The sequence below is a fragment of the Pteropus vampyrus genome, unplaced genomic scaffold (genome assembly GCF_000151845.1).
Source record: "Pteropus vampyrus isolate Shadow unplaced genomic scaffold, Pvam_2.0 Scaffold84, whole genome shotgun sequence".
NCBI classification, from domain to species: domain Eukaryota; kingdom Metazoa; phylum Chordata; class Mammalia; order Chiroptera; family Pteropodidae; genus Pteropus; species Pteropus vampyrus.
Window position 1 is genome coordinate 1,788,436 of NW_011888865.1, and position 25,893 is coordinate 1,814,328.

At 31.6% G+C, this 25,893-nt stretch overlaps 1 protein-coding gene across 29 annotated transcripts in view; it reads right to left on the bottom strand.

Moving 5' to 3' along the window:
- The window catches only part of PICALM (phosphatidylinositol binding clathrin assembly protein), a 90,733-nt gene that overhangs the window by 23,525 nt on the left and 41,315 nt on the right, over positions 1 to 25,893 (bottom strand). For 8 of the 29 annotated variants that reach the window (XM_011363251.2, XM_011363253.2, XM_011363249.2 and 5 more), the window contains exons 6-13: positions 23,928 to 24,039; positions 22,267 to 22,373; positions 20,180 to 20,221; positions 16,805 to 16,890; positions 14,540 to 14,663; positions 14,140 to 14,276; positions 11,737 to 11,840; positions 6,343 to 6,492 (exon numbers count right to left, since the gene is read on the bottom strand). In XM_011363251.2, coding sequence (XP_011361553.1) covers positions 6,343 to 6,492; positions 11,737 to 11,840; positions 14,140 to 14,276; positions 14,540 to 14,663; positions 16,805 to 16,890; positions 20,180 to 20,221; positions 22,267 to 22,373; positions 23,928 to 24,039 — 862 coding nt within the window. Of the gene's footprint in view, positions 1 to 2,951; positions 3,033 to 6,342; positions 6,493 to 11,736; positions 11,841 to 14,139; positions 14,277 to 14,539; positions 14,664 to 16,804; positions 16,891 to 20,179; positions 20,222 to 22,266; positions 22,374 to 23,927; positions 24,040 to 25,893 lie in introns of all 29 variants that reach the window. The other 21 variants (XM_011363260.2, XM_011363258.2, XM_011363259.2 and 18 more) reach the window with 4 other exon arrangements.

Here is a 25,893-nt window from a genome sequence, read left to right on the forward strand (position 1 = left end):
TTAATGTACACCACCAAAATACAAAGAAGTACAACAATGTTGTACTAAAAAGACTGGTCTTAAAAAAAAACTAAAAATAAAAAGTAGGACAAGATTTGGTGAGAATTCCAAAAAGATCCTCAAAGATAGGCCAGAAAGCAATGACTTACTAAAAATGACTGATGTAAGCTAGTATATATCAATAACACTACTTTAAAAGTAGCATTTTTATATCACAGCATGCATATTCTGAAGGGCACAATTTTTTTTAAGAATGTATAGTCTGATCTTATTTTCATAAGTACTTAATTCACATATTCTCTACTCAAAAACACTGGTTATACAATGAAAGCACAAATACTATCAAAATACAATATAACTTAGTATATAAATCTGACCATTTGTCAAAAGGTTCCTAGAATCATACAGACTTATCGATTTAACAGCATTTTAAAGTAAACAAGCTGTTTAATAATTATGCCATGGGTTTACCAGTTTTTCTTGTAACTCCTCACAAAAAGAACAAATGTATATACTTAAGAAAGACAAAATTTATCATGCTTAAGTATGTGTCCATCTACCATTATAGTATAAGAAGTATACATATTGTTCTTTAAATCCTTCTGGAAACAATATCTTGGCTGATATCACTAAGCTTTAGAAAATACATGGAACTATAATTTATAACTAGGACAGTATATCAAATTCCTATTTTCTCCTGTTATTTTGTCCCGGCTTTCTAGAATTTGATTGCTATCAGAGATAAGCCTATCTTTTATAGTAATACAAAAACGCCACTATTACTTTCTGTAAAAAGAGAAGCCATCTTCTGAGGTTCCTAGAGGGACCAATCCGTAAAATTACAATATTATTACTTAAAAGTATAAAAGGTTTGAAAATATATAAAGTAATCCAGAGCTAGTTATCTCAAATTTAAAAAGCCTCTACATAGACACAGAAAATGGGGAAAATTTTAATAAACTTTAATAGTTGATTGGCTACCAGAGAAGCAAGCAGCATGTTTTCAAAGTAACAATTTTTAAAGTAATTAATAAGTGCTGGTAACACACACACCTTCAAGGTAAGAGTTCTGCATTATCATTTCAATGCACATTATCAACTTAATGGCTTTTTGTCCCTGGGTCACTTTTTTGGAGACTGTGAAGGACTGTCAAACTTTAATTTTTAAAAGTCACTTAAAACGAAGGTACAAAACTAATATCACCATTTCAAAAGAAAATTTTAGGGACCAAAAAATAAAGATGAACAGACTCTTCAAGTTAAGGTTAACTTACTGAAATAATCACTACATTGACCTGCCTACTCTTTTATTTCACCAAGACCCAGTGAAAATTCTGTCACTGACCAGCCCTGATTTATAGATAAACATTTAGAAATCACCATCTTGCAGGGTAAATCTCAAGAGGATGATAATAAATCAACTGAAAGATACAAAATGAATAGGCTTTAGGGACAGAAAGACATTCCTAACACCTTTAAGAAAAATTGGCTGGGTTGTCAATGGATTTTGGTGGTAGTTCCATAATAAATAAGGCCTCGTATTTTTTTTGATGATAACTGCTACTATTTATTAATTACTATTAAACACTATGCAAAGGCAATATAAATAAGGTAGGTATTACTTAAACCTCACAACAACCCTATGAAATAGTTATTATTATTTTCATTCTATAGATGAGGAAACTAAGAGATTAAACAACTGACCCAAGGTCAAAGATTTAGTAAGTGGTGGAACCAAGACTTAAACCCCAATTTGTTTTACTCTAGAATCTATTAGAGGTTTTTAGTTTATGTAAGTATCTTATCTTATATAAACCGGTCGGCAGAAAAATAAATTTTTATTATCATAGCTATTCAAGTTTTATAAACTTTATTATCATAACTATTCAAGTTTTATAAACTTCTTGAGCTTTTCACAGCAAATGCTGGTTAAAAAAGTGTACAACCCTTGGAAATTTTATAAAAGCAATATAAAAACAGTGCTCAAGATTGTACCTGATTAAATAATAATTTAGGTAAGAAGTACATCCCAAGTATGAAATGTTCTACATATACAAAATGGTTTTTAGTAATAGTTTTAATGATAATTCTATGTGCCAAGGACAGTGCTAAATATTACAGTTATATATGTAAATTTCATGGCAATCCTTCTAGACATTATTACCTCAATTTTTATAAGCTTAGAAAGGTTAAATACTTGCTTAAAGTCATACAGGTTAGGGAGTAGAACTGGAATTCAAACTCAAGTTCACTGGATTCCAAACTTAATCTTTCCATCAAATGCTCTCATAAGTTCCAGTTTTAAATACTTTTAACAATGTCCACTTCTTATCACCAGTCAAGAACCTCAATTCTTTGTGTCAAACCAATTTTTAATGTCAGCTTAACTATGGTAATCAACTTTTATGAACACACGAAAAAAAAAAATCAGCTAGATTTTGAGGTTTTATTGCTAGTGCACTGGCCTAGAACATGTTTGGAAAGACACAGATGAATATCGAATAGGCCATGCCTCCCTGGAAACTGCTTCCCATTTCTATGGCCTTTGCATAGTGCTGGAAAAGCATGTTTTGTTTTGTTTTGTTTTTTCCTCCAGTAGAATCTCCCTAACACCTGTGCAACACTTCTTAAGTTAAAATTATCTACTCTTATATCAATAACACCTATACCAAGAGCTTTAAATTCCATAAGCTTGTAATAGTAAAATGTTATAAACTTTTCTGAGAATTTGAAAGTTATGAGTATATATTAAAGTAACTGGAAGATGGCAGGCATCCATTTATAAAACCATCTGTTTAATCAAAGAAAATAAAATTAGGCAAAAAAATGATGCTTTTAAAAAAAGCAAAGATGTATTTTTTCTTATAAATATTTTTAAAGCTTTTAAAAATAAAATAACAAAAAGAAATCCCTCTTGCATAAATTGATAAATTTTAGATACCATTACCTACCTCCAAATAAACCAGCTACAGTAGAAGGGTCATGGCACATAAAGGTAGTATTACGATAAGCTTGAGTACCACAAAAAGAATCTGACAAAGCATACAAGGAAGAAAAGAAAGCACAGAAAAAAAAAAAGAGAGAAAAATGAGGAGGAACAGTTAAAAGTGGAATGGAGTAATTAAAAACAAACAAACAAAAACCAAGGGAGTCCAAGCACTTGGTGTTCTTCAAATTATAAAACACTGAAGGCTTCGTTATAAATACTATATTTAAAATATATTCACAACAAATTTATAAAAACTACCAACACTGCATCTCTTTAAATTAAAAAAATATATATGATACAGTTGGCTTTTTAGTTAATACTACCCTGTCTTCTAATGTCTTCTTTTACATGTGAGGAAACAGCCTAGACAAGGTCACAGACATGACATAGCTGAGACCACAGCCCATTCCCCACGACTTACAATTCAGTGTTCTTTTACCTTTAATGAGAACAAGCTACCCAGTATACTGAGCATCACGTAATCAGATCAATGTCCTCCTATAGAAGGGCTGGAGGATATCTACATAGCTATTCTCTAATTTTTCTGGGTCATTCATGATCCTACAGAGCAGGGGTTGGCAAACTACAGGCTGCAGCCTACTTTTACATGGTTTCTACATTTTTAAAGGGTTGTTATTAAAAAAATGCAAGGACAGGAAAGGAAACAAAACAAAAAGAAAGAATATACAATAAATATTTCGTGTGTCCTGTACTGACTGAAGTATTTATTATTTGGCTCTTTACACAAAAAGTTTGCTGACCACTGTTCTAGAACAACACTAGCCAAGAGAACTGTCTAATAACAGAAATGTTCCCTAAGTCTGCCCTGTACAATATGGTAGCCACTACTCACATGTACCACTGGGCAATGAAAAGGTGGCTAGTATAAAAGAGGATGTAAAATTTTATTTAACATTTAATTTTAATTAATTAAAGTTTAAATGACAATATGTGGTCAGTGGCTAATTAGACAGTGAAGCTACGGGAATGGCATACCTTGTGTAGCCCTTACATGCTCTTACCCTGAGTAAGAAACTGTTGGAATTTTTATTATACAACCTTACTTCTCAGAAACACTTAACTTGGCTTGAAAGGCTTCTTACTAAAAAGCCTCTTCTAGTTTGACAGGCATTGGCAAACTACAGCTGCATGTCTTTGTAAATAAAATTTTGGAACACAAACTCATGTTTATATATTTTCTATGACTACTTTTATGCTACATTGTTAAAGCTGAATGGCTGCAACAGAGATTGTTTGGCTCACAAGCCAAAAATATTTACAATCCGACCTTTTAAGTTTGCTGACCCTTATTCTAGACTAATATGCTGCCTAATGGTTGACATCAGTGATTTTCAATTTCCCCTTCGGTATGTATTTTCACTAAAAAAATGTGTATTCGACAATGATTTTTTCTTCTAATGATAACTAGTATGCTTTATACTTTCATTTGTACTATTTATTCTCAGAAAAAGAATATAAAAATTTAAATGAAAGTCTGTATTTCCCTAAGGAAAAGAGCACTGCAGAGAAAAGCTGCAGGTCTCCTGCTTCAGGCTCTGCTCCCACTAGCTGGGTTATCTTGGTGTATTTAACGTCTCTGAGACTCAGGTGATCCATTAATAAAATGGTAATAATATTCTCTTACCATTAGGAGAGTTGAGAGCTAGACCAACCATTCTCTGTAGATCTTTGCAAACTCTAAATCATCAATTCTATGATTCTGATTTTCAAATGCACTTATTCGTCTTGGGGTATAACGGCCATCAACTTTACTAATCTGCTTTGCTTTCTAGTCTTCCTCTGGACCCAACCCATAAGCTTTAACTTAAAAAACAGTGACATTTCTAGTATATTCCTCTTGTTACAGACTTTACTTGAAACCCCAAAATAATAATTAAGTAACTCTTTCACAATGGCTTTCCTATTTTTTCATTCTGCCTCTTTGAATGTGAAATAGCTATGACCTCTAGCTTAAGGTTACTGCCCTCCACTCTGTCCCTCTTCTGTGGATATAGATGTGACAGCCTGAAGCTCATGCCACTTCTCTGACCTAAAAGATGGAAATAACATATAGTGCCAAAGTAGTGACATATCTGTTTTATATCTCCAAATTAAGAAAAATGACTTAAAAAGACAGAAGCAGCCATATTTACTAAACATATACTAGTTCATAATAGGTAAATATAAAGAAAATATAAACTTGTAAAATATAAAAAATAAAAAAAACAAGTATAACTTTAGTAACCCCTCATTACTAAACATTGTACTCAATTTGACAAATTTTCTAAAGAGTAACAAAATGTTAAATTTAGTTTCAATCACTTTTTATATAATTTCTTAATACATTACAATGTTGTAAAAGAATTCATGCAATCAATAACAACACTTTAGAGCTATTATAATAGTTATATAAAACTACAGCACCTGCCTTGGAATGTCCTCAAATCTATAACTACTGCTTTTTAGTCACCTCCCTTCCTCCATCTCTCTGATAAATCTATCAATATCCAGAATGTGGCCACAGGAACCATCTCTAGGGTACATAGATGACTTTCTGTATGCCACTTTAATCAAAGATATAAATTTGCATCATCCTGATCCATTTCTTTAAATCAAATTCAAGCAGTGTCACCATCTTTTAAGGGAAGTTTAGCATCTTCATATCAGGATTCAAAAATATTTTAGTTTAATATACATATATATAAAAATTTACTCTTCCTTGTATAATTTTGATGTGGAATTTTGCCTTTTTATGGATTTTTATGCTGCAATTAAAGGCTATTCACAGTCAAGTTGCTTCTCATTCTCTATTTTTATCTCAAGGCTAACAATGAAGTGAGACCCCCTTAAGACAGGAAGAGGGTATGTACTGATTTTAGAAAATCTAAAATTGCACTATTCACAGTTCAAAAAGGAAAAAAAAAAAGATTAAGATAGATACTAACATAACCACCCTCTCTTCCAAGTACTGAGGGAAAAATACAAGCACATATAAACATGTATGCAAGTTTAACCAACTCACCTAATAACCAACTCTCTGAACTAATAAACTGGATGCAGCATGTGATGCTATACAGCTTGAGTATTGCAACATAATACAATACGCAACGAAACACTAAAAATGTCTAACTTGAAAGGAAATTTTCTTTCCTCAAAACTTGCATTAAATAAAATTAGGGATACTAGTGTCAATTTGAAAATCTCACTACATTATTGCTATTTAGTTTATTTTCAAATGTAACATTAGAATTCAAAGTAATTATTGCAATGCTTTAAAAAATAACTAATGGATATGTGAAAAAAACTTAAGCAGTATAAACATAATTGGAAAGAAAGGTTAAATGGTACTTTACCAACAAACATTTCATGAGTAGGTGTCCTAGTAGTAAAAGTAGATACATCTGAAGAAATAGGAAGGTGAACATCACCACTACTTTTTGTGAGGAAAGGATTTAAGCTTGAAATGGCATCATCAACAGCATCTACAGTAGCAGAGAAAGGATCTGTGTAGTCCAAGTGCATTACAGCAAAATGAAGAAAGGAAGTAAATTAATTAGTATTGTGATTAGTTGAAAGATGCAAAGTGAAAAGTAGTAGCTATATTACTGTTTATTAATCTTAAATGCCAAAATATCTAATCACCAAGATGGAAGAACTATATTCAACGTACTTTAAAATTAATTCTCAAAAAAACCCAAACCATTTATGTCTATTAACAGTAGCATACTAAGGGTGGATGTATTCTTCAACATTAGGAAGTCAATAATAGGAAGTTAAAAAAGAGAATAATACCTAAAATGCTTCTGTAAAAAAGCCACCAACCTTGAACTACATTCTCTGCCCTAACTGAGAATATATTGGCTTTTGGTGGCATAGTTATGTTTACTTAAATAATTGATATAAGCAATTGATATGTGTGTGGTGTAAGTAAAATTTCAGAAAACAACGGAATTGAGGGGTAAAAGACTGTTTCTAACATGTGCAGATAACTCTTGTATAGATTTCAAAGGTAGGAAATAAAAAAAATGAAGGTGAAGAAAAGGTATAATGGTGGGGAAAGAGATTTTAGAAAAATTAATAGGCAAAAACTGGCCATTTAGTAGACTGTGAACAGCTTCGAAGGCCAAGCTAAGAGTTTTAAAGCCAAATCATTTAGGCTTTAAATGATTTGCTGAAGAAATAACAAAAGAATTGTTTCCTACTAGAATGTTACTATATAATTATGTGTGTGTGTGTTTGTGTGTGTGTGTGCGTGTGTATATATACATATACACACACACACACACACTCACACACGTGTGTGTATATATATATACTATTATCAAATTCTACACCTAAAGTTGTTTTAGAAACATTAATTTACCGTATCTATACCTCAATTCAAGATAATTGTCATTCTAATGATTGAAAGCCATTCACCTGAACTTAATAGAGTAGCAAAAATATAGTATCATACTTTTTTCTCTTGTAACACAATAAAAAATGAGAAGACATTCCTGTAGTTTCAATCAACAATCTGTTGTTGTCTATTCTAGTCCAGTTTGTGACCCTCATTGAAAAATACTGTGGTATCTTCACAGTATTAAGCACTGTATTTTACTCTAAGACTATATGATGAAACAGCAAGAAGGCAGCAATGGCCTAAAGACCAGCTTATTCACTACAGTATAGGCATACTTTCCTTTACGTCAATAAATTCAAGGCAAGTGTCCCACAAACCCTACAAATGCTTGAAAAAATATACATACATATATATAAAATATTGAGATATGGCTTAAATATAATAAATATTTTTTAAAAACTTTAATTTTTGTATCATTTAAGGTCTTTTCTAGGAATTAAGCATTACTATGCAACATCAATTCACACCCAAAAATAAAGTCCTAAAATCGTATCAAAATTCACTGATATACTAGCTCGACTCCTATGGATCATGTTTTAATATATTTCCCACTCCTCCATTCCTTAATAAATGAAACAGTGGGGGAAAAGAATCAGAAATAAAAAGTAGAAAATAGGTATAAGTTGAATTTTTTTACATTAAAATAAAAATGTGATGGTGACCAATCTAACTCCTTCTTATATAAGAAAGGAGCTATATTAATTTTAGAGTTGGTCAGTCTGGTTGAAAGTACTATTTTTAAATATTCGATAGTGGCATGGTGTTTTTAAAGTACATTAGACTTTGTTAGACAAGTAAGCAATACAGAACTCTCTAGTTTTCCATGCAAAAGAAGTCATGAGAGAAGACATTTGAAAAAAGAAAACACATTTCTGTAACAAATTCATTGGTTTATGAGAAAAAACACATCACTAGTTATCTGCTGTTCTACTGACTGATACTATCTTACCTAAGCACATAATATCAATCATTTCCTATTATACGAAACATTCTAGAGAAGAATATGCAGAAACATGTGCAAGTGCATCTGAATTTAGGTCAATCAGACAATAAAAAAAACAAAACAAAACCAGGTCTTAATCTACTTGACAAAACACTACAAGCAATCTAGATAGTATGAATGTCCTACTGGATACTATGTTATAAACAATAAAATCATTAAAACAAAAAAAATAATGCTCCCACTATTCCAATTTAAACTGTATACATTAGACAGACTAGCAACTCTCCTCTAAATTCCTTAAACTTTTAAAAAATAGTTTTCTTCCATTATTTTTATCGTTATTCATTTGTAAGTTTAATTTTGTTACACTAGAGTCACAGAAAAATAATTTTAAAAAAAGATTAAAATAGAATCAGTCTAGTCATATTATAGTCTTGAGAACCTAAATACTTTCTACATACAAAAAAACTGTTTTCTGTTTTTTTCATAAAATGTTGTTTCATGTTAGCTGAGAATAAAGCAAATTAAGCTTCAAAATAGATCATTCTTTTTTGTCTGAATTACATTTTGAAATCTTGTTTAAAACATATAACAGTGTACTGAGTTGACAATATGGTATATTTTTAGATTTGCTATAACTCAAAGTTTTCGAAGTGATGAAAACTCAAATTTTCTCAGATATTAGTATTCAACACCAACTGCTTGTTTAGACTCCAGACCATTTCTTGAAACATCAAAGGCTTATTAATAACACAATGAGAGGAAAAGGAAAGCTTGCGTTCTCTCTCAAGTTCATTTTTAGGTGGAATCTTAAATGCTTTTCATTTAAACATGTAAATCTTACTTCCTTTTAGCTCTATATCACTGCCTATCTGTGATTGGGAATATACATTGTCTCTGTGGTGCTTATGACAATTAAATGTCAAATCTGTTATTAACACCTATTTTTAGCAAATGAAAGAAGGGAAGCATAGAATAAGATTTTAGAATCACTAAGTCATATCTTTGTTTTGCCACGTTATAAAAGCAGCATGACATAAAATGTTACATATTTCGAATGTTCGGGTAAATGGTTAATTTCAAAAACTGCTTAAGATGTTTTCATTATGAGCACAGCTTTTTATATATGAGATTTATTTACCTACTTATCTCAGTCTAACTTCAATTTAAAAATAATGTAAAAAATCTTAGCCTGAGTATCACGGAAATGAACAATACACTGATTAAATTAGGAAGTAATCAAAGTTCTTAGCTTAAAATACTCTTCAGCTATCCAATATGCAAAAGTCAAAGCTCTGAAATTATCACCAACTCAGAAGCCAAATATCTTTATATGAAAGTCAAAACAAGATTTAAATATTCTTAAATTGAGGAGTTCATAGTAAAGATCATCATTCTTTCCTCATATGTAATGACAGGCTTTTGGAAAAACAATAGTCAATTGCTATTGCCTGTGCTCTCACTGTACTTGATTTATATTTGTAACACTTTTAACAGTCTCACTTGTCAAGAACAAGCCTAATGTTAAAATGCAGGGAAATTTTTGATAGAAACAGTACATAAAGCATAATAACCAAAAAATAGAAAAATAAAACATAAGTAAATGTATTATATTGTATTCACACACAGACTGCTATAGAATATTTCTTATAACAGGACATAGAATAATTCTTACAGGCTGAAATTACTTAAAATTGTCTGCCTTCATACATGAGCTCAATAATTCCAAGCAGAAACTTTGTCATTGTTAGAATTAACTGTACATGCAGTTTAGAAAAAACAATTTCAGGTTCACTTTTTTTTAAATGTTATATTAGTTCTCATTAAGGCTTCCGTAAAAAATTGCATCTATCTGGAAAGACAACTTTTCAGCCTTAATTTAGAAAAACTACTTTCGAACAAAAAAGAAAGCTGGAACTGCTTAAATAGTTATGTTAATTCTACTAACCTTTTCTAAAGCAATTTATAATAAGCATGTAAGTTTTGGCAGGTTAAAAATCTTAAAACTAGGAATCACCATTAGGATATTAAGAAATGCCTCTCAATCTTAATTAGCTGTCTATGAGTCATCCAGATAAATAATTTAAAAAATTTGTTGACTTTAAACCAGCTTATCATTTTTAGGAATTACTCTCAAATCTTAAAATTTAGCTAAATTAAACTTGCCTTCAAAGTAAATTAGTTAATTAAGTTATGGCTCACAAAATTAGCCTAAATATCTAGTGTTTTAGTTTCACTAATCCTATTCTCTGCCCTACCATGAACCAGAAATAACCAGTATAGAAAAAAAGAAAAGCAAAGGAAACATCCATTCATTCAACAAGTATTTTACAAAGTACCTATTACATATCAGTCACTGGGCATACAACACTAAACACATCCTTCCTTCACAGAGATTACATTCTATTATATAAAACAGAGCCTTAAGAAATAACTATAAAAAATAACAAAAGTTCTTAAAACTCAAATCATTAAAGACGAAAAAAGTCTAATTCATATACCATAAAAACTCACTAAAATAATTAATCTTTGCTATGAGAGGTAAACCAATTGATTCAGGTTTTATGTGTTTTAAATTTTAAGGTAGCTTGCCAGACAGTTCTCTAGACAGTGTCCTTTCTCAGAATATCTTCTTTCCCTCCTAAATAATTTTTAAGTGTTTGTAAAATAATACTTACATATATACAAACAAACACAAGCACCAAAACCAACCAGAGGAAATGATTTGAAAACATACTAAATGTCTAAGCAAAACTGCTTAAGAATTGACAATGACTTTGGCTTCAAAGATGCCACGGTCATGGTCATGATATGGGCACCTCAAGATCAAAGAACTACTCAAGGACACCAAACATTCCTGTTGGTAATAAGAGGAAAATTCTTTGAATACCAAACTCTTATAGGTCTGAATTAAATCAACGTTTTAAATCTAAATAGCATAAGTTTGTCATGACATTCCTGGTCAGAATATAGTTCACTGCCTAGTAACACCATCTGAGTTTTATTGAAACTTTATCACATACTTACACAAGATGAGTTTTTTCCCTTACAAGTAATTATTTTTCTATCCCTAAAGGAAAATACCCATTATGCATTTTCTGATGATTGGATAGAAATAATTCAACATTAAATGAATTAATTCATGTTTAAACATACATTTGGTCCTCTTCTTCATCTTCATTAAATTTCATTTCATAATTTAACTGAACATGAATTCCAAAATTTTATTTATAAAATAAATGAAAACGTTTTCAAAGGGTAAAATGACTTCATTGCCATTTTAATATTTTTCAAGTTCTCATGTATCAAGTATAACCAAAAACTATAGAAAAAGTAAAATACCACAGAATAGAGAGGGGAGATGCCTATACAACACATAAAGCAGAATTCATTAATGCTTACCTCCCCATGTATTTGCTACCTGAGAAGCAGTTGACATTGGAAGTACAGATGGGTGAAAAGTTGGCTGTTGTAAATCAAGCAGATCATTTGGTAGCTTTGATGTGCTAGGAAGACGTTTTGAAAAGATGATTTATTTATTAGGTACATTTCGCTACATTAGCCACTCCCCTTTCCCACCTCAGTAAATAAAAACGTTAAAAAGAAAAGAGAAAGCTCCAATAATATAAATCTCAAAAGAAAGAACAGTTTCGGCAATGTAACAGTTACATATTCCTCATATAGCAGCATATCCGAAGGAGACCTGGAAAACTATTCAAGTCCATATCTTAAGTTTATATAGGATTCAAATAATAATATCTTTTCTGGAAAGGATCAATAACTTCCCCAGTAAAATACTTACTTCTTTATTGAAAAGAACCTAAAAAACATGATTCTGAAATATGAAGCATTATGGCAATTTTAATTTTTTTAAGGAAATCTGTTTTCTTACTTTTAAAGAACTACAATTGCAAAAAAAAATAATAATAATAAAAAAATAAAGAACTACATTTGCAATACCAATACCCCTAAAAGTGAAATACCTGTTAACCTCACCACTACTGCTTTATAATCCAAACATAACAATACAGGGGAAAAAATTGTATAATGCATACGGTATAAACTTATTACAGAGCCACCCCATTACACAACTCCAGGGAGACACTACTTACATGATTTCTTTCTTATCATAAGACTTTTATGTGATGAAGGAAATAACAACTCAAAAAAAGAACTCAAAGTTTCCATGAATTGAAGCATTATGTGTACCACAGCATAGATCGCTTCTAACTTACATTTAATCAAAAACAAAGTTTTGAAGATATGTTTTATAGGTAGATAAATAAAATACAAATGCATTTAGTGCTTTGGAGGAAAATACAGAATATGCAATACACGTCTATAATAGGCTGTAAGATCTGTCCACAATTACTATTAAAAAGGTGAAAACTTTTGAGTGTATTAAGTGAAATAAAAATCTAGTCAATTCGAATTAGTTCTTTATCTAATATTTGTTTCATCCGCAAACATTCAACATTCTTCTTCATTTATGTCCCTAAGATGAACTTCTTTTCAAGATCCCCAAGTGGAAAACTTGACATTTAATGGGTTCAATATTATTTTATTGGGATTAAGGAAAGCGGCATACAAAAACAAAACAAACAAAAAATAAAGCTAAAAGAAAAATACATAACTAAATTCAATAAACATCTATTAAGACTTTAGGGAGCACGTAATAGTTTAGTAAAAGTAATAGTGAACTGTGATAAGAGTCAGTTGGTGGGAGGGAAGACCTTTTAAGGATGAGTTAATAAACAGCAATAACAAGAAAATCTAAAAAAAGCAAACAAAAATCTCCATCGCTATGGCATATTTACCATGTGCTAATAAGCACTGTGTGAAATCCTATACTAGTCATCTGGGAGTCTGTCAGAAATGAAAATTCTTGGTCCTCACTCCACACTTACTGAATCAGAAACTGGAGGTGGGGCTGAGAAATCCATGGTTTAATTAACCCTCCAGGTGATTCTGATGTTTGCGAAAGACTAAGAACCTCTGACCTATACCATATATTACCTTATTTGGAAACTGAGGGTTAGTAAAAAATAAAATAAAATAAAAAAGATTAAGAAATAACAGAGCCAGGATTCAAACCAGAATCTGACTTCCAAAATTCTACTTTAAACTACTGTGAGGCAAAAGATAGGACAGATCTGAAAAAGCCAATTATCCGAATTTACCTTGAAATGTTACATTTCCAATGTTAAGCAACTTAAGTTAAGCAACAAGATATTGAAGTTGGTCTGATAGGCTTCAATACCACAGAAATCTGGCAAGCAACTAAACTCTTACTGTGTTCTACGGTGTTCCAGATTACTGAGTTTAGCACTAGAGAATAGATGTGAAGGACATTTAATATCCAATGAAAGGCTATTCTGAAATACATATCATACCGTGTGTGTGTGTGTGTGTGTGTGCGTGCGTGCGTGCATGCGTGTGTGTCTGTCTGTCTGTCTGTCTGTCTCTCTCTCCAAGAATTATAAGGGGTCCTAAATGATAAGACATTTCATAAATGTGTTTAATTATAACTAATTTATGTAATGAAATGTTTGCCCAGATAACCCACTACATTACAATTAGTATAAATTTGTAATTTAGCCATCTCACATTTCCTCAATATGCAAAACACAAACTCTTATCATTTTATATTTAGTTATTCTTCTACCACCATTTATCACCATTTCCTTTGTCTGAATTTATGATTACAAATGATAAATCAAACTAAACCTGAAAAGCTCTGCAAAATTTCTATTAGAAATCTTTAAACCTAAGTATTACAAGGGAATCTTTAAGTTCTCCACCTACCTGTTAGAAGAACTAGGAGTAGAAAATATATCAATGGCTGATGCAGTCATTATACCCACTGCTGAGGCAGACACAGGAGAGGCTGCAGTTGTTAAAGAGGTATGAGGTTTCTTCGCAAGTTCTTTTAGGCGCTGTTCCTGTTGAGAAAGGTAACTACTATAAGGAATCCATAAACCAGATTTGTTTGTATGGCCTCTAATAAAATGCATTTTCTAATTTTAATAGCACAAAAGTGTTCTCTATCAGTCATTCAACATTAGGGTGAAAAATTAGACTACGTACTTAGTTTTACCCCATTTGGATAACTATACAGTAAATACTGTTAATCTCTACAGAGGTCCTAATTACTTTATGAAAACCTGTACTTGTTTTACCAAATAAAGAGAATGCACACACCTACCTTTAAAGCTTTTAAACGAGCCTGTTCTTCCTCTAATGCTGCCTGCTTTTCCCTTTCATCCACTTTGGTAAGAGACAGGCCAGTACTTGCCAGGGATGAGACTGCGTTGGAAAGTGTAGTCGCCCTAGAATAATAAATGCACAAAGGTAATTTGGCTTTTTGCCAAACAGTTCACCTTAGAACCTGGTTATGAAATGGTCTGGAAACCTTGGTATGGATAGGCACCATAATTAAGAACTTAACTTATGAAGTCAAAACCAGTACTTCATCTGAAATACTCTACCCAGTGACTTAGAGCAGCAGTCCTCAACCTTTCTGGCACCAGGGACTGGTCTCCTATGAGAATCTAATGCCTGATGATCTGAGGTGGAGCTGAGCAGGTGATGCAGCACTGGGGTACGGCTGCAAAAACAGATGAAGCTTTGCTTGCCCTCACCTCCTGCCGTGCAGCCTGGTTCCTAACAGGCCACTTGGTCAGTCTGGTACCCGGCCAATCGGCAGTCAGGGGGTTAGGAGTTGGGGACCCCTGACTTAGAGGATTATTAGCAATTAGATGATTTACAAACACATTTACTGCTTTTTAAATAAATGTAAGATTTTGGAAAGAGTTCACAATAAAGGTGAGAGACAGTGCTCCAAAAGAGGGAACCTATGCAATGAGGAAAGAGCTCACATACTCCCAAGAAAATCCTGATGGGTAGAAAATATTGAGATTCTCACAGAAAATAACTCTGCTAATTTTTAGCCTGGGTTTTGGCAGCACTACAGGAACACCAAAACATAAGTACTAGTAATAAATAATGTGTCTAGGTATGTTTCCCTTTTAATAATACCCAAAGATTTCACTCCCAGAGGACCATAGTGGTTCCTTCAAAGGAAGAGCAATTTCATTCCAGTCACTGGTCCATCTAGCATTCCTTTTTATCTGCTACTCTTTTGCCAAGTTAGAATTTCCTTTTCAAATATGTTATACATGCACGATGCATCATCTCTCACTGACAGAGTCACAGTAAGCCGCCTCCTTTCCCTTATATCAAAACTTTGTCCATACCATAAGCCCCAACATTAAATTCCCAAGTGTTAAATGTAGGCAAAATAAACACATCTGGTAAAGAATTATTACCTGAAGAACTACTCCTTAGTGACCTTTATTCATGCTCCTCATTACATACTAAATATCACTAATTTCTACTCTAAGAATACAAGCAAAACTAATTAAATTGTATGTAAAATTGACTTTATAAATGAGCCAATATAAAGATACAACTCAGAGGACAAGGAAAGAGTAATACAGTTGTGAGAGAAATGCAAGAAACCCAACAGAGCTTGATTAAAAAAAAAAAAAAATAGAAGGTAAATCACTGCTACCTTAACTACTTGACTATATGTTTCATTACTTACTCAAATAACTGGGCATTATAATTTTGGCTTAGATTTCTAAAAACCTACTAGAAAATTCAAAGAGCATATTTGTAATTAAAAACTACTAAAATTCATTAGCAACATTTTCCTTTACAAATTTCTTAAATTTTGTTGCTTAAAAAAGAAAAGTTCTAAAATAAATCAAAAAGTCTAAAAAGGAAGGTTCTCATTATACTTCAGTTTTTTTCTTCATGCTGTTAAAAGAAAATCTTCATTAAGAAAACATGACAATTATTCAAGTCACCACCCAACAGAAAAATCATGTTATAAGTTGACGTGAGATGTTCTGTGTTACTTTCAGTTTGCTAGGTTAATTGGTCTTAGTCTTGGAAATCAGGCCAAAGCCTAACAGACTGATTAAAACATAATATGTAAATAATCAACTCTGTGAAACTGCATTAGAGAAGAATAATGAAATTTGATGTCAGACATCCTAGGTTTGATGTCCAGTTACTACAGCATACTTCACAGGGATATTGTGACGATTAATCAAATTTGTAAAAAGACATCTTATAATTATAAAACACCATAGGAATCAATACGTTGTCATCTTTAAGAGAAATATTCACACTATGAACACAATTTTAAACCAAGTAGTCCTTGTCATCACCTTAGCAGATGCTAACATTTATTAAAGATTAGGAACTATTCCAATTTACATGTATTAACCCACTTAATCCTTGACAGCTACTCAATGAGGTTGACACTATTATTAAACCCATTATTAAACCCATAAATGGTTAAATCAAGATAAAGAGAAGTGACTTGGAACTTGAGCTGGATTCAGAAACATCTCTCTCAGAAACAATACTCCTATTGTTTGCCCTGAAAAGATTGATGTACCTGCTTGCAGCTGTAGAATCTTTGATTTTCTTCCCTTCCAAGGAAGCTAAATGTTGTTCCAAAGCATCAAGTAGACTGCTGGGGGCCTGAAATTGTAGAAATATTAAGACTTTTATGATAATCAAGCCATTGGGCAAAATATATCAAGTACCATCTGACATAGGAGAGCAACAAAAATAAATAGGTTTATTACTCATGAACTAATTAACAGTGGAGTTTTAGCTACCCAAGAATGACACTATTATTATTAAATAAACATGAACTAATAAGGGCTATAACATAATCAAAAACATGAAAACTAAGACTATGTAAATGTGATCCATTAAAAGGATCCTGCAAGTAATTATTTTAAAAAATTTTTAACTTATTTGAATTTTAAATAGAAACATATTCCTAAAAGCAAGACATACTGTTGAGCATATTCCTAGTACTTATTACCTTCTGAGTAATTGAAAATGTCCAAACATTATTAATTATTGATAAATGAAACTGAAGATTAACATCAAGAAAATGAAAATTAAAATCACAATGACATAACTTCTTACCAACGAGAATGGCTAGAGTTAAATAGACTAGAAATATCAAGTGTTAGTGAAGCTATGGAGCCACTGCAAGTCTCGTACAATGCTGGTGGGAGTACATCTACCTTGAAAAAGGGTCTGGATGTTTTTTATAAAGTTAAATATACACCTACCTTAATTACCCAATTCCATTTCTAATCATTTACTCAAGAGACATAAAAGTGTGTCTCCACAAGAAAAGATTTGTTCAAGAATGTTTTAAGTAGCTTTATTTGTAATAGTAAAAAACTGCAAATAATCCAAAAGTCTATCATCTGGAAAAATGGATAAACTGTGGTAAGTTTACATAATAAAATACTATGCAGCAATAAAGAAGAATGAATTAATGGTACATCCAACAACATGGACAGATCTCAAAATACTATGATGAGCAAAAGAAGCCAAATACAATAATACTTTGAATACCATGATAAGCAAAAGATATAAAATTCCATTTATATCAATTTTAAAATATGAGAAAATCATGCTATTAGAAATCAAAATAGTGATTTGTATGGAACTAGGAAGTAACTGGAAGGAGACACAAGAATTGGGGTGATGGAATGATTTACATCTTGAATGGCATGTTGACTACATAAATGTTTATAGCTGTCAAATCTCACTGAAATAAGATATTTACCTCAATTTTTTTTAAAAAAGAAAGACTAGCTTTTAAACTCTCAGGTTATATGTCAAATTTCAACTTAATATGAAGAGTTAATTATTTTTAAAGGGACACCTTTTCAGAGATCTGAGGAGGAATTATTCATTACCTTTAAATGAAGCAAATCCATCAGTGGCATTTAATTACCCCAAATATTCTTTAGGATTTGGGATACAAAGTTTCTGAGTTACAGGGATCTAAGAACAGTTGGAAGAGGCAATACTAGTTAATTTCCTTAACAATTATGACTTGAACAATTTCTTTCATCCAACGAAATGTTTGCTAAGTCCACAGGCAAAGCAGTATCTCAAGAGCTATTATCAGAGATAATGAGAATGTTGCCGTTAACAGTCAACATTTAAAAAGTTCTTGTAAAAAAAATAAAAATTTTTAAAAAATAAAAGTTCTTGTAACAACAGGTACTATGCTAGCTACTTTGTATGTAATCACTGACTATGAGGAAGACACTACCAGTATATTTTATTCACAGATAAACAACCTCAGTGAAAATTAAGTTACTTGTCCAAGATTACAGAGCAGAAGCCAAAACAGGGTCTAAGGTATGTCTGATCTTAGAAAAGAATAGATATAACTATAATGCTACAGAATCCTAATTTAAAATTGTGGTCATTTAAACTATAGTTTACATTTTCCTGAAGGGTTTAAGCTGAGGCTTACAAATATTAAACTTCCAAGTTATGATAATAACAAACTATTTCCAAAACCCTTTCTAAAATATATCTGGCTATTCTTTAAAAGTCAAACCCACATTACGAAGGGTGAAGGAAATGTGATGCTTTACATCTTAAAAGAAAAATTTATAACAAAGAATAAACAATCTCAAATTTCCACTCTTGTGTATAACCACCATCTTCCCTGAAATATAAACAGGTTGTTTCAGTTCACTTTTGAATCACTCAGAGATGATAAATGAAGAGGGAGGGAGGGTTGGAGGCTGGCCAACACTACCCAATTGCAATACCATGAGTAAAGTACAGCCACATGACACTGTAGCCTGAAGATGATGTTTTTGAAACAAAAGATAGGTGAAGGTGACATGACAAATGGGAGGAATCTGACACTGCCAAATCAGTGTATGCTACATATTGTTCTAGCAGTGAATCTTCTCACATTTAGCCCAGAAAAATGTACTGGGTCTTAGGTCAATTTACCTCAAATACAGAGTGTTTCACTTACATATAACCCACAACCAGATCTATGGCACACTCCTGGTATGGAGATAAAAGGGATGAATCAGAACAAGTGAGTACAGAGAAACACAATAAAAACTATTATTTAAAAGATGTCCCTGAACAATTTAAAATAAGGTAAGAGATGTCAACTATTAAGGAGAGAAGCAATGTAAGTGTTATAAGGATAGTTTATGCCAGGTACTTTCATTCTTAATACTCAGTAAACAAAAAAACAGGAAAAGCCAGAAAAAACATGCGGGTTTCAAGTTTATTTCCGAGATTTTTTTTTGAAGAAGAGCATGATAAAAACAATATAATAGCCAATATTAAGTGCTTAATACTGTGTCTTTTGGGTAGTAACTGAGTTAATTGCCACAACTACATTATGAGGTAAATACTGTAATTTATCCATTTTACAGATGATAAAACTGAATCATAGAGAGTATCTTCCCCAAATCACAGGGCTTGCTAGTGGTATAGCCAGGACTCAAAGAGATAAACAAAGCCTGCTTGTTTATTCTAATATCATGTTTTGAGATTTATCCCTATTTAATACTCCTACCTGAGCCAAATAGTCAAAACAGAAGGTTTAAAAAATGAAAAATAAGTCCTGTGTAAAATAATTCTCTACTAATAATATAGTACAAATGTTGTTTTTAAAATACCATTCTCTAAGTTCAGTTCTTTTTTTTTAAATGATGATGATGGAAAAGAGTAAAAGGAATAAACTGAAGTAACAGTACAGCAGTGGCTAGCTCTACCATTACAAGAGGTGAACAGATCATTCTACATGATCATAATGTTAGAACAATCGTCAGTAATACATCAAAATGTTAAAAATCTGTCAAGAAAAATTACACTGATCTTGATAGCTGGGGCTACATATATTATTCATCTTGTGCCCTTCACACCTAGCAATACATAGCAGACAGTGTTGACACTATAACAATACACTTACCTGTGAAAGGTCTGGTATATCACCTCTGTCAATTCCAACTTGCTGTAAGAAGAAGCAGCATTGTATTTAATAGATAAAATTATAATAAAGATGTTTTATAAATAAAAATTAGAAAATGACATTTTTAACTAGTACTGTGAATAACAGTTTAGATCAACTTCTTTAAAAATCAGAAGAATAATCTCCAAAGATGTCATTCAATGTTTCCAAGAGCTTAGATGTTATTTGATAGCTCTAAAAGTTGTAACAGGAGGGGAACTAGAGTTGAAAATTTAACAAGACTATCAAGTTACCATCTCCATATCTTCTAAGCACCTATGCCATGTCACAATCTAAAAAATCCATCACTTCTAGTTGTCATATGAAAAAAACCACTATGGCAAGGATGAGAAAGGCTGCCCACTAACGAACGAATTCCCTGAGGCATAAAAAGAAGTTAAAGAACAAACCCAATGACAATCACTTTGCCTTTCGCCATAAAGTATGCTTTCCCAGGCAATCGCCCTGAGATAACAATTTTTAAAACCTGTGTTCACTCAAGTAGGCCAGGTTTTATACAAATGCAAAGTGACATCTAATCAAAATATAAACTGTCTCCACAAAGCAATCTCAAATATACTTTCATGATCATCAGGCACAAGACAATTTCCAGCATAAAAGATAAAAACCATTCCTACTTACTAATCTAGTATCCATGTTAAAAAACTGTTTTCCCTCCCTGTGGCTATGTTTCATTTTCTAATCATTCCATTTTCCGTTTCTCAATCTTTCAAAAGCCAGTCCCAGAACGATATCAGCAGAAAATTTGATAAAATAATTCAAACTGAGATCTTACTAATTATGTGTTCTCTTCAAACACATTTGAAAAGATTATTCATGCCTTTACTCCAATAACTAAGACCTATCTCATAATGAAACTGCAATCCCTAAGACAGCTTCATGAAAGGATATTTTAGGGCAGAGAGTCTTCCTATTTCTCAGATCACATGCAATTAGATGGTCTATTGCATCTCAGAGTAAGATCAGCAGATCTGGAGGTAAACAAGGGCTTAAAATTTAAGTCAGAAACTATAACTATCATATACAAATAACATAAGAGGCCAAAGGGAAAAGTCAACAAATTAAAACTTATTTAAAGAAGTTACTGGAATCATAGCATAAATCCTATTTTCTTCTGGTTTTAATATGTGACTGACTTAAAGAAATGGAAAAAAAACAACAACATTGATTTGCCTCGAGAGATACTTTAAATTCAATTGCAGTAGGCTTTAGAAAATAGCTGATTAACAAATCAAAGCTATTTTCTTCAAAGGTCTCATCATCCTGTTCTATTCATCTGCCACAGAATAAAATATCACTATAGTAATAGAGCTAGAATCACCAACTTGCTAGCTCCAGATTAACTACTTTGATATAACTGATCAATTATAGCCTAGTCATCTTCCAGAATTATCCTAGCAAGACATCTCTGGTGGTGATGAGTAAAGAGAAAACAAAAATACTTTAAGACCTACATCTCTGTGTGAGCAAAATAATACCTGCAAGCATTAACACAAATGCCTTATGTGACAATTTCAGAAAATTATTTCTTAAACAGATTTGCAAAATTAGATTATCCTATAACCTATACTCATGGTTTTTGTAATCAATGATAAACAATACACTAAATTCACTTCTGTGGGGAAACAAAACATTCTGAATAACATGCCTCCAGCTGCAAGTCTCAATGGAGGAAAGAGACTACCATTAACATTGAATACTCTCTGCCATACTTAACAGAATAAATCTTCTAATATACATGGCTAATTCCAAACCATCGTGGGCCACCTATCTAATTTTATACAGAAAGATTTAAAAATAAATTACCTTTCAATATTTAATAGTGAATTAAATATACAGGATATATTTTATTTAATACTATATAATATTCATGCCATAACAGAATTCAATACAGCTTATTGACATGATTGACTACATATCCCACCATATTTAAGATATTTCATTTAGATAATGACTGATTTCTTTAATATCCACACTTAAAGACAAAACAGCAGGTTAAGAGACATAGTCACTTAAAGATAGTTTACCTCTGCAACTTTGAGAAACTCTGAGATTCTTGTCATCCTGGTCAGGAACTTCTTATAGATGTCAAGACCTTCTTTGCACTGGTTCTTTTTCATATCAAAATATTTTTCTGCCAAAAGCAGATGCAAAAATATTTTTATTCACATCAAAATATAACTCAAAAAAGAAAATAATTAAGTAACAGCTCCAAAGGATCATATAGGTGTCTCAGAGAACACACTCACCCTACAGGAACAATATCAGTGTTAAATTAACTTAGATATTTAAAGCAAAGTAAAATAGAGATACCATTATATTAAAAGCAGAAAAACTACTTGACTTTACTTATATTATCAGATTGTTCTACAATATTCCTTCCCTCACAATTCCCTAAATATGTATTTGAATGTTAATACATATTACCCTTTACTCAATGTAAAACAGCACTAACTTATATTTCCAAATATTCTTACTAATGATATATTAACAAAGATGGCTTGGAAAGCTCATTTAAACTTAATATATAAACAGCAGTAAAGAGCTTCATTTATAATAAGCATAGACTGGAAGACTATGCCTTCCAAATTTTTGTAGAAAACTCTCCATTTTTCAATTGTAAAAAAAATAAGCCCAATTTCCGTATCTCCAAGGATTAAAGCATTCTCGAAAAAAAAAAAAAAAAAACAAAGAAAAACAAATTAAAAGAAATTCTAAAAGAAATAAAAAGAAGTAGGGGTAGAATGAGCACATTGGAGTAAACATAATTGATATATGACACTTGCACTTTGGCACTCATTGCAAACTGTTACTCGTCTACTCCATACAGATCCTACTGAAAAAAGTGAGCATTTCTAGGCAAAATTAACTGCATTCCATATAGAGCTGACCCTTGAACAACATGGGGGTTAAGAGTCCTGTGCACAATCAAAAATCTGTATATAACTTTTAACTCTCTCAAAACTTAAATACTATGCCTATTGTCAACCGGAAGCCATAGTGAAACATAATTAACACATATTCTGTATGTTATATTTATTATACAGTGTATTCTTGCAATAAAGTAAGCTAAAGAAAAGAAAATGTTATAAGAAAATCATAAGGAAAATATTTACTGTATTTATTGAAAAATCATATGCATATAAATGGACCCATGTAATTCAAACCTGTGTTGAGGGTCAACTAACACTCAAAGTATCACACATTCCTAAAATGTCTCAAAAATAAAGCACAAGACATTCTTAAAATGCCTCAGCCTTAAAAATAAATGTTTAATGCACTGAAAATAATTATCAACTTTTAAATTAAGTTTAGGAAAAATATCAATTTTACAGTTAAAGTTCATTCTGGAGTAAATTATGAAGAAATAAGATTTTTCTGGAACAGAAAAATTTCAACTTAAATTTTAAGAGATTTTTCTGTTTTTAAAAATTGTAAAACTGATAGAAGAAAACACATATATCTCTAAAAAATAAAGTTCATCTAGTTAAATGTTCTAGTTATAAATATACGTATTTAATCACCTAGTATGTGTAACTGGTATAAAATTCTTTTCTCCAAATAAATTGTTACAAAAAATGAAGATAGCTCAATAAATTTTTAGGTAGCTTTAAGTAGCAACTCAGACAATACTATTAATCCATACAATACTAGAAACAGAATGTCATTAAGCTACAACAATATTTACCCAACAGGTTAATAATTCCTTCATTGTATGCTGCGAACAGTCTAATGGCATCTTTGAACAAAAGCATGAAGGCAGCATTTATTACCCCATTTGTAAGTTCATTACTATTAACCTGAGGAAAAATCAGAAAAAAAAAAAATTAGCTAATCTTATGTTTTAAATGACAGTGACTTTCTTCAAATTAAAATACAGTGAATTTGAATATTTAGATGTATTAGAGAAAAAACATTTATTATTTACAATCAGTTACAGCCAAATAGAGTAAAAATTTCGAGTTCCGATTTATGTTAAAGACTGAAGCAAACAAACATCCTATGATCTATGACATTCAATTTAGTTTTGAAGTAAATCATTGAGAACAAAAGTACCCTTAACTCTTAAAATTCCTAGGCTATATCTCAAAAGTCTTTTAGTTACAACTTCATTTCAACATTAAATACTTCTAATTGTAAAATAAAGCCCAGTTCTAAGTGGGAGTTCAGTTTGAGTCATGAAAGAGTTGCTGAATATTTTTAAATAAAAAAGTATTAAATGGCTATTATAACCGCCAAGGCGCAACTAGAAGATAAGTTTTTTAAAACTACATATACCTTTTCTCAATATTACAAACAAACTCACTTTCAATTAGGATGATAATATTTTTACCTCAATTGGTTACTGGAAGAATTAAATGGTATACTGAGTGTACAGAGTCTAGTGCAGTACCTTACACAGGTATGATCAATAATTACTTTTATTATTGAATTATGCTATAACAAAAAATTGCACTTATTTGTCTATCAAGAATACTAGAAATAACTTTAGTTTTATCTCAAGGAATGAATCAAAAGGATAAGTCTAATTAACTTTTATAGATAACACAAATATCTAGTACATGAAAATGAACTTGTTGCTAGGAATAGAAAAGCCTAAGTAGAAAGATGAATAGTCAACAAAAAATTGGTAAATATCTGCAGAATACTAAGAGGGCTGATTTCCATCATAAAGAAAGAATCCTAATAATAAAGCAAATGACAGACAATTCATAAAAATAAAAAATACAAATAACATGTGAAAAGAACCTCAATTTCACTTACCAGATAAATTAAGATAAAATAATCAAATTAAATTACTGCAATATCCATTCTTGAGCACTACACCAGAAGATATCAAAATAATCAAAACCAAGGTATTATTCAGTGCTGATAAGGATAAAGAAAACAGGTTACCTGCTGAGGAGCGACTGGCTCAATCTCTCCGGAATATAAATTGGCAATATTTTAAAAATCTAAATGTTTATGTCCTTTTAACCACCAAATTCTTTTTTAGACATTAACCCTACAGAACAGAGGTCCCCGCCCTAAGGCCGTGGACCAGTACTGCTCTGTGGCCTGTTAGGAACCAAGCCATACAACAGGAGGTGAGCAGCTGGTGAGCCAGCAAAAGTTTCATCTGTATTTGCAGCCACTCTCCAGTGCTAGTTGATTCACTGCCTCAGCTCTACCTCAGATCATCAGGCATTAGATTCTTATAGAAGCACAAGTTCCTGTTGCCAAAAAGGTTGGGGACCACTGCTACAGAAATATTAAGTTGGCTATTCCTACAGAAAATCTTCAGACATTTTTAAAATCTAAAAATCATTATGGAAAGAAAGTAGATTTTTCAGATCAATTCCTTCACCTTCCCATCACATTTTTTGGCTTGCATAGTCTCCATATCCACCGGTTCTGCATCCAAGGACTCAAACAACCAAAGATGGAAAATATATTGTTGCTGACATATACTACAGTTAGGCCAAAAACATTTGCGTCTGTACTGAATGAACACGTATAGACTATTTTTTCATGTCGTTATTCCCTAAACAATATACTATAAAAACTATCTACATAATATCTTCATTATGTTAGGTATTATAAGTAATCTAGAGATGATTTAAAGAATATGGGAGATGTGCATAAATTGTATGCAAATATTATATATATGCCAT